Raw genomic sequence first — 11,241 nt, forward strand, 5'->3', positions numbered from 1 at the left:
CGGCTAATGGCTGTGCTCCGCCGGAACGAATCAGGGTTTGGATTCAATGCAGAAACGGGACAGATTCAGTGCAGAAACCACAGTATCGCATCTGCAAGCGGAGCTTGCTTTTTGGAGTGCGTTGTGTTTTGTACCCTCGTTTCCTCCTGACTGACAAAGCCGAGCAGCCGTGGCAGGCAGCACAGCGTGCCGGCAGGCGTGGGCAGCTGGGATTTGCTCCACGGTTTAGCTCTATGGAGCATGATACGCGGCCATCTAGCAACGCTCTGTCTGGTTCCGCTGTCGAGACCTGTGGGCAGAGGTCTGTGCCCACTGCCGTAACCGCAGCCTCCCCCCGGGGCCGCCCGGTGCTGGCAAAGCCGTGTCGCCCGTGGTCCATGCGAACCAGAGCTGTGTGTTCTGACTGTCCCGCGGCCGGGGGGGATGGAGGAGAGCGTGGTTGGGTGTGCGGTGCCATATGAGACTGTTCTTTTATTTCCCAGGTGCGGGTGCCCAGGTGGGGCAGGGCTTCGAGCTGCAGCAGCCCCAGGACACGGTGTCGGTGACAGCGGGGGAAACGCTCACCCTGAACTGCACCACGTCCAGTGGCAGGCCTGCTGGCCCCGTGAAGTGGCTGAAGGGTTGGGGCAGTGGGAACCAGACTGTCTATGGGCAGACGGGCTCCTTCCCCCGCGTGACGAGGGCATCGGATGGGTCCGACACAGACTTCACCATCCACATCAGGGACGTTCAACCCGTGGATGCCGGCACCTATTACTGTGTGAAGTTCACCAAAACGGGGTATGGTGATGAGGTGTTTCGGCGTGGAAAGGGCACGCAGGTGTCTGTACACGGTGAGTGCGGCTCCCGGATCAGCTCCCGATGGGAACCAGCCCTGCCGGGCACAGCCCAGCCCAGCGCGGTGGGCTCTGTTCGGGCGAGTGGGGACGGGGAAGGGGCTCAGGGGCCCATCCCAGGAGAGGGTCCCATGGGCCGTCCCCCAGGCGCATCCGTGCCACCCGTGGGAGACCCCTCTCCCTGCAGCCCCGGGGCCGGGCAGGGGTGGCACAGCCCGTTCTGATGGCCCCACGCTTCTCCCCACAGCCAAACCCACTGTGCCGGTGGGCGGACGAAATCCTCCTACGACATGTCCAGCACCGTGACGCTAACGCTGGAGGCGGACGATGTCCGCTCGCGGCTCATCTGCGAGGTGCGGCACCCCACGCTGACGGGCCCGCTGAGGGGGACGTACCGGCTCAGCCAAGCCCTGCGAGGTGAGGGCTGGGGGGGGACCGGCGCTCGGGGCGTCCAGCTCCTGTGGGGCTGGGGGTCCCAGGGCAGGGACAGGGCACCCCGTCGGCAGCGGAGCCGGGGGACACCAGGCACCAGGCGCTGCCTCTCTTCCCAGTTTCCCCCAGTGTCCGTGTGGTCGCTGACCCGCCAAGCCCCGTTGAGGTGAACAAGACCGTGAACTTCACCTGCAACGTGAAGGATTTTTACCCAGGAGTTGTGGCCGTCACCTGGCTGGAGAACGGGACAGAGATGAACGTGGAGAATGTCTCCCGGCTGGTGGAGACCCCCCAGGGCTTGTTCAAGCTGAGTAGCGTGGTGGAGATCAAAGCGGTGGAGGAGAAGAACGAGTCGGTGTTCACATGCCGTGTGGTGCATGATTCCCAGGCCCCCATCGAGAGGATGGCCACCCTGTGGATCACCACCCCAGTCAGGGACGGAATGAGTGACGCATCCCAGACAAATAACGGTGCGTGAGAGCCACTGGGATTTGTTCTCTGCTGGGGGACTGTAAAATACCATCCCCCTGAGAAAGCCCCACCAGAATCTGGTTCAAGGACGCAAAATCCCCATAATGGGGGGCTCGGGGGGTGGGATGCTGGCAGGTATTGTCAGTTGTCCTTGGTGCTTATGACATTACCAGGCTAATCCCCACTGTAAGTCTGCAGGAACTCTGTTGGTACCAGCATTTTCAGGCCCGTGGTGACCTTTTGCGTTCATGTTTCAGGCAATTTGCTCTCAATCTATATCGCGGTGGCAGTGGTCTGCACTGTGCTGGCCCTGCTGGTGGCTGCAATTCTTTACCTCATCCGGGTGAAGCAGAGCAAGGGTAAGGAAACCAAGTGCACAACAGGGAAGTATCTACTTCTGACCCCCTTCTCACTCTCTTGAGCATCAATGCGTGGATTCTGAATTCATGGCTGTGTGTCTGCAGCTCGTGCCCAAAGGGGAGGATGGACCAGAGCTCTCCAGGTTGTTTGCAGGCTGCTGGGAAAGCTCTGCCTGTTTGCACTGCATGCCAACGCCTGCCAACGAGCAGACAGATATGCTTGTTGTTCCTTGTACCTAAAAATCTCTGACACACACCCCCCCTGCACCTCCTGCCCTCTGCCAGGAACAGTCCTGCAGTAAATGGAGTGAAACTCCAAAAAAAAAAAAAACCTGCAGGCAGTTGCCTCTGGGGAAAAGATGCGTATCTGCTCTTGCAGCAGTCTCTGCATGTGGGCTCACGTGCCTGGGGAGGCAGAGGGGGGGTTGTGTTGTTTCCTAGACTATTTCTTTCCTAAACTATTTCTCTTCCGGCAGGTAAAAGCTCGCCATCTGCTAGGTAAGTGTGGATCTCCTCTAGTGACTGAGTAAGCCATGGGGGCATTCTGAGCTGGACACCTCCAGCCCCCAAGAGGGATCCCCTTGGGATCGGGATGGAGTTGGATCCCCAAAAGCTTGTTGTGAAAGGGAAGGCAGGAGCACAGGCTCTGCTGATCTCCCCAGGTTGTGGTGCTGCCCTCGTGGTGATCTTGTACCCAAAGGTTTGGCTTTTGGTGAGGCTGAAGAAGTGGGTGGGAGCTGGAGCTCTCCAGCCTGCGGAGATGTAGCTGGACCAGTATGTGAGCAGATCCTCACCAGTGAGGACTCATCCTGCTGGGTGCTGCTGCGTGGTGGTGGTGTTTTGCATCTGAACCCCCCAGCTGCTCCGTCACTAGGGAAGAGGCAACGGGGCAGTCGGTCGATCTAACTTGTTTTGTTCCCCCTTTCAGGTTACATGAGCCAGAGAAGAGCAGCGAGGCCACTACCCAGGTGTGTCACACAGCCCCGGGGCCCGGGGAAGGGAGAGCAGCCGGGAGGAACCGGGGGCGGGAGTGGAGGGTGGTGGTTCCTGCATGAAACATCTCGGTGTCTCCAGTGGAGGGTGGTGGTTCCCCTGTGAGCCGTCTCAGTGGCTCCACACTGTGGCTGGAGAAAGAGGAGAAGCCGTCCCGGGGATGGGATAGCCACTTCCCAGTATCTTTTCTGCCTTCGCCCTCTCTCTTCCTCCTCCTCCTCCTCCTCTTCCTCCTCCCAGCCAAGTCTGGGTTTGTGCTGCCTGGAGAACCAGCTGTGCGATAGCCAGCCAGGCTATTTGTGGAGTTATTTTGCATTTGGGTGACGCAGTTATGAGCAAAGTCGTGATCAGCAGCAATCTGTCTGTCCCACCCAGTCTCTGCCAGCTCCCGTGTGGGCATTGCTGGGCAGGCTGGCCCCTGCCCACCTCTACCAGGACAAGGTGACGAGGTGGCTGCGGTGGTGGCTCTGCAGCCTGTCAGTGGCAGCGGTGGTTAGTGATTTGAAGATGTAGCATGGTGTAAAGAATCGCTGTGGTATGTCCCAGCTGGCTGCTGGCATCACTTACCCTGTACAAGCAGAGACCGAACTGTCTCAGGTCAAGCTGCAGTGGGATTGATGCGTGGGGCTTTGGGTTTGGTGCATGGGGTGGGTATGGGGCGCTTCTTGCTCATCCTCCCAGGTGAAGGACTTGCTGTCTCGCACAGGAATCTGACCCCAACAACCTGACCTACGCAGACCTGAACTTTGAGAGAGAGAGGAAGACCATCCGGCGGATGGTGGAGATGAGTCAGCAGTCGGAGTACGCCTGCATCCAGACCAACCGAGCACCCAATGGTGATGACAACCTCACCTATGCCGACCTGGACATGGTGCACCTCAGCAAGGCACCCAAGCGTCCAGCCCCGCACCCCGAGGAGGCCGGCTCCGAGTATGCCAGTGTCCAGATCCCGAGAAAGTGAGCAGGGCTGCAGCAGCTGCCGGGACCACTTGCCCCATGGGGAGCTACCCTGCTCCTCCCCGGGAGGATTTTCTTGGAAGCACTGAGTGTGATGGGAAGATGTACTGCGGTACCCATGTTTTGGGGTGGAAATGGAGCCTGCTATACTGTGGGGGTCGGCTCCCATCCTCAGAGACCTGATTTTTGGGGGCAGCTTGGTCCTGGGGCTGCCGGCTCCATCCCTTCGGGATCCCCCCACAGCCACGGGGACCACTCAGCCTCAGTGTGCCAGGTTTGCCTGCAAGCGGGTTAAGCCAGCGGAGCAGTGGCTCCTTGGGAAGCTCCAGCCAGGCTGAGGACATGAGGACAGTGCCTCCACGCCGGCTCCCGTGGGGATGCTGCTGCCTGGCCAGGCTTGCACGGCTTCCCGCAACCGCCCTGACCCCGCAGGGACCATCCAGGACCCCTGCGCTGCCTTCTGGGGCTCTCCGCCGCCTGAAAAACAAACTCTGGCTTTAAAGGAAGGACCTAAGCATCTGCCTCTTTCTTCCCAAGTGTCCCTTCTGCGGGACCTTGGTCTCGCACCAAGGCCAATGAGACTGGGAAGGCTGGTGAGCCGAGCACCCCCCCAACCCCTGCTCTGGGCTTTCCCCCTTCCTGCCGCCCAGGGAGGCTCCAGGTACGTCTCTCCGGCACAGAGCATCCTCCTCCTCATCTTCTTTTGTGCAGCCTTGCCCCGCACCGGGACCCACCAGCGCTGCCCCAGGCTTGTACAAAGCGTGCAGCTCCATACCGCCTGGGCTGCAGGTGCCCCCACCAGCCCGGGGGTGTGTGTGTGTGTGTGTGTGTGTCCCTCCCAGGAGCTCCCCGCAGGTACTGTGTAACATGTTTTGACTGTTTGACATGTAACTGTTAATTTTTAGAGCTAAAACCCAATGTTTTGTGTTGTACGTGGGTGTACTGCTATGTACTTAACACTAGAAGTAAGATGTGCAAAATTAAGACCGAGTTCTCAGTAAAGACCCCTAAACCCCATAGACTTTAAAACACTTACAGGGACCCCCTACCCACCCCCCCACCTCTGCCGTGGGGGTCAGGCAGACTTCTCCCAGCCCACCCGTGGGGACAAGTGTCTTCCATGTGCCCCCTCCCAGGGCCACCACACGGAGCCAGCACCCTGCGGTGGCTCCCGCAGCACCCGGGTGGCCTTGCACCAGTGGGCAGGCATGGGGCTGCCCCCATGGCTGCTGGGGGGGCCTGGTGATGCTTTGAGAACAACGTGACTGCTTGTACAGACTATTTTTTTTTTTCTTTTCTTTTTGCTTGCGAGATATTTTTATAATAAAAGTGAAAAGTCCTGTGCTGCTCCCGCACATAAGCATGTCCCCGTGCTCAAGGTGGTCACCCGCGCTGGGGGTGTGTGGTGGGGTGGGGGGGTCTGTATGTCCTGCAGTGAGGAGGTAAGGGGGGGGGTCCTCATCCTGCACAGCCCTGTGGTATGCTACAGCGGGAGGGAAGAGGAAGAGGAAAGCAGCAGCAGGTGGAGGCTGGGGTGGGGGTTATGGTGCTGGTCCCCCTGGGCGGTATGAGGGAGAGGAGCAGCCCACCCCCAAGGCTGAGGACAGACCAGGGTCTGGCAGTTCTTCCCCACACAGCCCTCCAGCAGCTTTAGGTGCCCCCATTCCCTGGGAGGTGAGCTGGTGTGCCCAAACCGGGGTGTAGGCAGGCTGTGCCGTGGGTGAGCTGAGTGTGCCAACGCTCTGCAGTGACCCCCCCCGAAGAGCTGGGGGCTTGGCTGTGTCTGGCCCACAAGCTGTGTCTCGCCAGGGCTGGGAGCTGTGGCGTGAGGCTTCCCCTTTTGACAAGCCGTGCAGAGGATGAGGCTACGAAGGAGAAGTTTGAAAGGGAATTTGCTGCCCAGGCTGGGCTTCCTCAGCACTGTGTTGCTGCTGGTGGGGTCTCATCATCCTCAAAGCACGAGTGAGAAGGGTACAGCTTGGCCACTGCCCTCGGCAGAGCTGCCCCTTCCCCGCTTGGGCAGGAGCATCCCTGCCCTCGCTCAGCTGGGGGGTGCGCTGCCTCCCCTAGGGCATGGCTTCGGGGGCACCGGCGATGAGGTGTGTGGGTGCCCCACATCCCCCTTGGCACCCATGGCGCGGGGAGGGTACCACCGCTGCCGCCTGCAGGTCTTGCAGCCAGCACCCCAACCTTGGGCACCCACGGTCCCCCTGGCTTGGGGTCTGTGGTCCCCTGGTGGCGAGGGCTTGGTCTGCCCCGTGGAGGACACTCAGCACCCGGCACAGCTTCGGCTTCATTGGCATCTGCCTTTTATTGGCTGGGGGGGGGACAGGAGCTGGGGCGCGGGGCCGACCCTGCCTTTGGGGGTTGTTCTCCGAGGGGGGAGCCTGGGGGGACCAGGTGGGTGCTGAGATGGGTGGGATGCGGCAGCAGCTCGGGAAGGGGAGTCGGGGTCGTGCTCAGCCAGCTGCCTGCCCCGGTGATGGTGCCGCGGTGCCAGCTCTGCCCAACCGCCTCTCCCACGGCCGTGCTGGCTGCTCGGGCCATCTACCAGCCCGGAGGGCATCATCCTGCCCTGGCTCATCCTTCCCGGTGCTCAGAGGCCGATGCCCTGTACATCAGCTGTGATGGTTTCTAGATCCTGCTGCGCTTCTGCAGCCACGGGAGGGTGGCGGATAACGCGGTCCTCCTCCTCAATTTGCCCGCAGGAGCCCTGGGGCTCGACCTGCGTCCACACCGCCGGCAACCAGAGGAGTGGCTCTGTCGTCTCAATGCACAGGCACCCTAAGGGGTGGGCAGGTGAACCAGAGAGGGACAACTGGGGATGGGGACCCATGGTGTCCTGGGGGGATGAGGCAGGGATGATGGTGGCCGCGCCAGGCTGGGCAGGGGATGGGGATGGGGGTGGTGGCGCAGTCCGGGCCGGCAGTGTGAAGACCGTGGTGCCGCCCATCCCACGCCCGGCTCTATAGGTCCAAGACCTCCCCTGAGTAGGCACTGGGGTCTTCATCCGACCGCGTGGTCACCTTGAACTGCCGCCGCAGGAAGCCCCCGTAGCGCTTCTGATTGTCCCACTTGAGCTTGGGCCGGATCCGGCGCAGAAAGCCGCCGTAACGCTTGTGCAGCTCCGCCAGCTCCTGCCCTTCAGCCACGGCACCCGCGGCCCTGGCCCCGGGTAGTCCGCGGGGGCCGCCCGCTCCCCTGGCTTGCGGCCAAAGCCCCCGAACTTCTTGCTGAGGCCGCCCTTGCTGTGGGCATTCTCACGCAGCAGAGAGAGCAGCTTCCCCTTGGACATCTTCTTCATGAAGCCCCCGTAGCGCTTGGCCAGCGCTGGTGGCATCTCCCTGGGACCCAGCTCCTGCTCCAGCTCTGCCTCATCCTCCTCTGCCTCCCGAGGGGACGGGGCTGTCCCTTCGGCCAGGGCCACCAGCGGGGCCAGGAGCGCCAGCGCCTTCCTGCACGTCTCCCACTCGGGGCCGGGCGGCGAGGAGCCCTGGCATTCCCACAGGCACATCTGCAAGACAGCGGCCACAGCGGCCCCGGGGCACCCACCGGCATCACCCCGCTGCTTGGGGTGACCCCTCACTGCCTTCCTCCCACCCCGTTCCAGGGGTACCCCCACCCCAAGCCCACGGATCCGCACCCTCTGTGCTGCCAAGCTCAGAGAAGAGCCAAACCTTGCGTGTTCCCAGCACCCTGGGGCACCCACAACCACCACCGCAGCAGAGCTACTGTGTGAGGTTGGCACTCACCAGGGGCTGGACACTGCTCTCAGTGCCACGGGTCTGGGCCGCGCAGAGGGAGCACTGGGTCACGCAGTCGGCGGATGCCACCGCTGCCAGGCAGAGGCAGAGGGCCAGCGCCAGCACCCGCCGCGCCATCTCACCCCGCAGCCGCTGCCTGGGGTAGAAAAGCACAGAGCCCGTCACCTTCCCCGCACCGGCTCCAGGGAGCCCACCACAGCCCCGCTGGTACCTTCGGCGCGGGGCACCTACCACCGCCACCTGCGCGACTGCTCCTGGGGACGTGCATCGGGACCTGTGCCCGTGAGACTCACCTCCGGTGCTGCTCCTGGGTCCCAGGCAGGGAGAGAAGAGGACAGGAGTGACCGGTGAGGATACTGTGGGATGCAATCCCTTTGCCTGGCTTCAGCCTGGTCGTTGGCACAAGCCCTGAGCCATGACCAGGCCCCCAGGGCCACCGAGGTCCCTGGGGCAAGGACCACCACCCCATCCCATCCCATCCCATCCCACCCCACATCCTCCATCGCTCCTTCCGTATCATTAGAAAGTAAAAGCCCCTTTTTTTTCTTTAGCGTTGAATTTCTCTGCAATATTGCAATTGCCGCGTTTGCGCGGCGCGGAGGCAATGAATCACCGGCTCTCCCGCTTGGCCTTGGGGAAAAAAAGCACCACGATCGGAGCCACCGGCAGAAAGGGGAGAAGGGGATGCCATCACCCAGTGCAGTCTCACCCCGGTTTGCCGCATCCCTCACCGGGGCAGCCCCGGCTCCCCTCCCTCCCACCCGCCGCTTCTGCTGGGCTGGTGCAGAAGGAGGGAGGGAGAAAAAGCCAGATTTCAGGTGGAAGCCTACCTGCGAGCCGCGACCGCCATCCTTCAGCCTGCCAGGAGCCGTGCCGGAGCCTCTTGCCTCCGTGGATGAGACCAGGGAGGACTGAACACGCCGTGCAATGGCTGGGAGAGGGGCTGTGCCGGCGGCAGTGCTCGGTGCCGCTCCAGAACCCCCCAGGTGAGGCTGGAGGGAGCAGTGCCAGCCCCAGCTGCGGTGCCACGGGACCGTGGTGCCACCGGGACCACGGCAGCCCCGGGAGCGAGAGTCGACCCCAAAGGGGTGCACTGGCAACAAGCACCCGCCTGCCTCCTTGGCTGCTTTTATGTGGGGTGGAAAGGCATGACCCAGAGGGATCTGTTACACATTAATGACGCATATTAGAGACTATTGTATTCTCCAGCAGTATCTGCTAATGTACTGTAATTGGTACTGATGAAGAAATGTTAATGCCACAGTATTAATTCATGCTAGATTAAAATTTAATTTGAATTATCTGCACCATCGTGTGTCAAGCTGTCTGCATTCCTCGGCTGCACCGCGCGCTGGCTCCGTGCAGCCCTAAGTGCATCACCTCAACGCGCCCTGGCAAAGTGGCGGGCACCGGGGGCAGGCAGATGCCCAGGATGGGCAGAGCCACAGCAGGACCTCAGCCAGCCCGAGACGCAGCGATGGTCCCTTATTGCCTCGCCGCCACCGAGACAGCACCGATGAGCGAGGACTCACCGGCTGCGCAGGTGGGTGCCAGCTGCAGCGCCGAGGGGAACGAAGCTCCCAAGAAAAACCGCCGGCTGCCTCCCAGCAGCCCCACCGGGAAAACATTTTCCCCCACTTTTCCCACCCGCTTCCCCTCCTGTGCCCCTGCCGCGCTCCTCTGCTGCCGGCAGCCCCGTGCCCTGCTGCAGCTGAAGAACCGAGGACTTCACGGCACGCAGGGGAGCTGCAGCTCTCCGGGGCTCAGTGGGACCAAGGACCCTCTGTGCCCGAGCACTCCGGGACACCCCACTGCAAACATACCTTGTCCAGGCGGTGCCACAAATGCCCTCCACAGCGCTCTGCCTGCTCCTGCGGCGAGGGGGGGCACTGGCAAAACTGGGGCAGAAAAAACAATGGGCTTTGGAAAAAAAAGCAGAAAGACGCACACAAAGGGAGGAAGAAGAAAAGCAGAGTGAGAGCTTGATCCCACGTTACCTGGAGGAGCCCTGAGGCTGCGGAGCCATCGCTCCTGCAGAAACGCCTCGACAAGATCGTGGCAGCGTCTGGCAATGCCAGCAGTGGGTCCCGACTGCCACAGCCACCCTCGGCATGTCCTACCTGTGTCAGGCATCTGCCGGGGTCCCCTCCTCCTGTCCCGTTTCCACTCCAGTTTTTGGTACTGAGGTTTTGCTCATGAGTGGAGAAGCCCCGAGCTGTGTCTGCGCACCCCGGGGGTCAGTTACAGACTCAGTGGCCCAAGGAGGGATGGGGAATCGGGACTGTGTGTGCCAGGCGGCACAGAGACTGACCCTCCCCATCGTGATTAATTTGTGATTATTTCTAGTGAGGGATGTGAACGGCTCTCCCAGGCTGAGCAGGTCTCTCCTCCCACACAGGTCTAATTCAGGCAGGTTAGGACCCTGCAGAGATTTCTAGCAGAGAAGAAGAATCACCTTCCAGCCGTTCCTTTCCGCATCTCGAAAAGTGACCTGGAAATGCCTTCAGGATAAATCTTCTCCAAAAAGTTGATGACTTTTGGAACAGAATTGCAGCAAAACCCAGCCCTGCGGCTGCTGCTTGAGCCAAGTGGAGGGGAGACAGAATGCCCCCCCCATCCTCTCCCCCCACTCCCTTTGCCCCTCTGAGCCCCAGACATCCCTGCCACAAGGGTGGCAGACATGGCATCGCCGTCGAAATGAACCCCAGCAAACCTCTGGACAGTGGTTCACGGGCTGTGAAACTGCTCGAGGGACGAGAGGAGCACCTGTAGCCAGGCGGGACCTCCTCTAAATAACGCAACAAGCTCAACCATGAGCCGCCCTCGGCACCATGGCTCAGGGGGTGTTTTTAAAGAGAGTCACTCTTTGGTGAGCAGGAGCGATACCCCAGCTGCGCCCACGCGATGGGAGCAGGATGACGACCCCAGCAGCCCTACCTGCCGCTGCTCCCCGTCCCGCCGAGCACCCGCTTCACCAAGTCAGGACGGGTCCTGGGTGATGGGTGTCCCTCCGTGGGTGTCAGGCTGAGCCGGTCATCAGTGGCGGTGGCAAGGCCACGCTGGCTGGTGGCTCCGCGGCGGTGTCCGGGCCGCCCACCGGACTCACCGCCCGCTGGCTCCCCACTCCGCTTTTATGGCCACGGAGTCTCCTCCTGCAGCGGGACCCGGCTGCGTTCGGCGCCGCGGAGCCAATCGGGGCGAGGGAAGCTGTGAATAATCAGCCCCGCAGCATCCTCACCACCTCCCGAGCAGGCTCTCCCGCCGTACCGGGGCCTCCCCGCAGCCCCCTGGCCACCCCAAGGACCGGGGTGCATGTCCCACCGCTGCACCATCACCGACTGCATCCCTCGGGGACCCCCGACAGCCTCGGTCCGCGGGGACAAAATGCTTGCCCCAAACATGGGAGGTGGCAGAGCACCAGGATGGGGA

General features: G+C 61.9%; 3 protein-coding genes across 3 annotated transcripts in view; 2 read left to right on the plus strand and 1 right to left on the minus strand.

Annotated features, from left to right (window-relative positions):
* Positions 1 to 4,052, plus strand: part of LOC104294007 (tyrosine-protein phosphatase non-receptor type substrate 1-like) — a 24,356-nt gene extending 20,304 nt beyond the window's left edge. Inside the window, exons 6-12 of the mRNA XM_009893562.1 lie at positions 483 to 837; positions 1,084 to 1,253; positions 1,388 to 1,738; positions 1,997 to 2,098; positions 2,575 to 2,596; positions 3,027 to 3,066; positions 3,798 to 4,052. Coding sequence (XP_009891864.1) covers positions 483 to 837; positions 1,084 to 1,253; positions 1,388 to 1,738; positions 1,997 to 2,098; positions 2,575 to 2,596; positions 3,027 to 3,066; positions 3,798 to 4,052 — 1,295 coding nt within the window. The remainder of the gene's footprint in view (positions 1 to 482; positions 838 to 1,083; positions 1,254 to 1,387; positions 1,739 to 1,996; positions 2,099 to 2,574; positions 2,597 to 3,026; positions 3,067 to 3,797) is intronic.
* A 2,962-nt stretch (positions 4,053 to 7,014) lies between these two features.
* On the minus strand, positions 7,015 to 7,929 carry PDYN (prodynorphin). The gene is given in 3 exon segments (XM_009893411.1): positions 7,015 to 7,211; positions 7,214 to 7,562; positions 7,801 to 7,929. Coding segments are annotated over 3 exon segments (675 nt in total).
* Positions 7,930 to 9,289: 1,360 nt separating this feature from the next.
* STK35 (serine/threonine kinase 35) overlaps positions 9,290 to 11,241 on the plus strand; it is a 13,683-nt gene continuing 11,731 nt past the window's right edge. The window contains exon 1 of the mRNA XM_009893563.1: positions 9,290 to 9,578. Within this exon, the coding sequence (XP_009891865.1) occupies positions 9,290 to 9,578 (289 nt within the window). The remainder of the gene's footprint in view (positions 9,579 to 11,241) is intronic.

Source organism: Charadrius vociferus, unplaced genomic scaffold (assembly GCF_000708025.1).
Source record: "Charadrius vociferus isolate BGI_N301 unplaced genomic scaffold, ASM70802v2 scaffold259, whole genome shotgun sequence".
NCBI lineage: Eukaryota > Metazoa > Chordata > Aves > Charadriiformes > Charadriidae > Charadrius > Charadrius vociferus.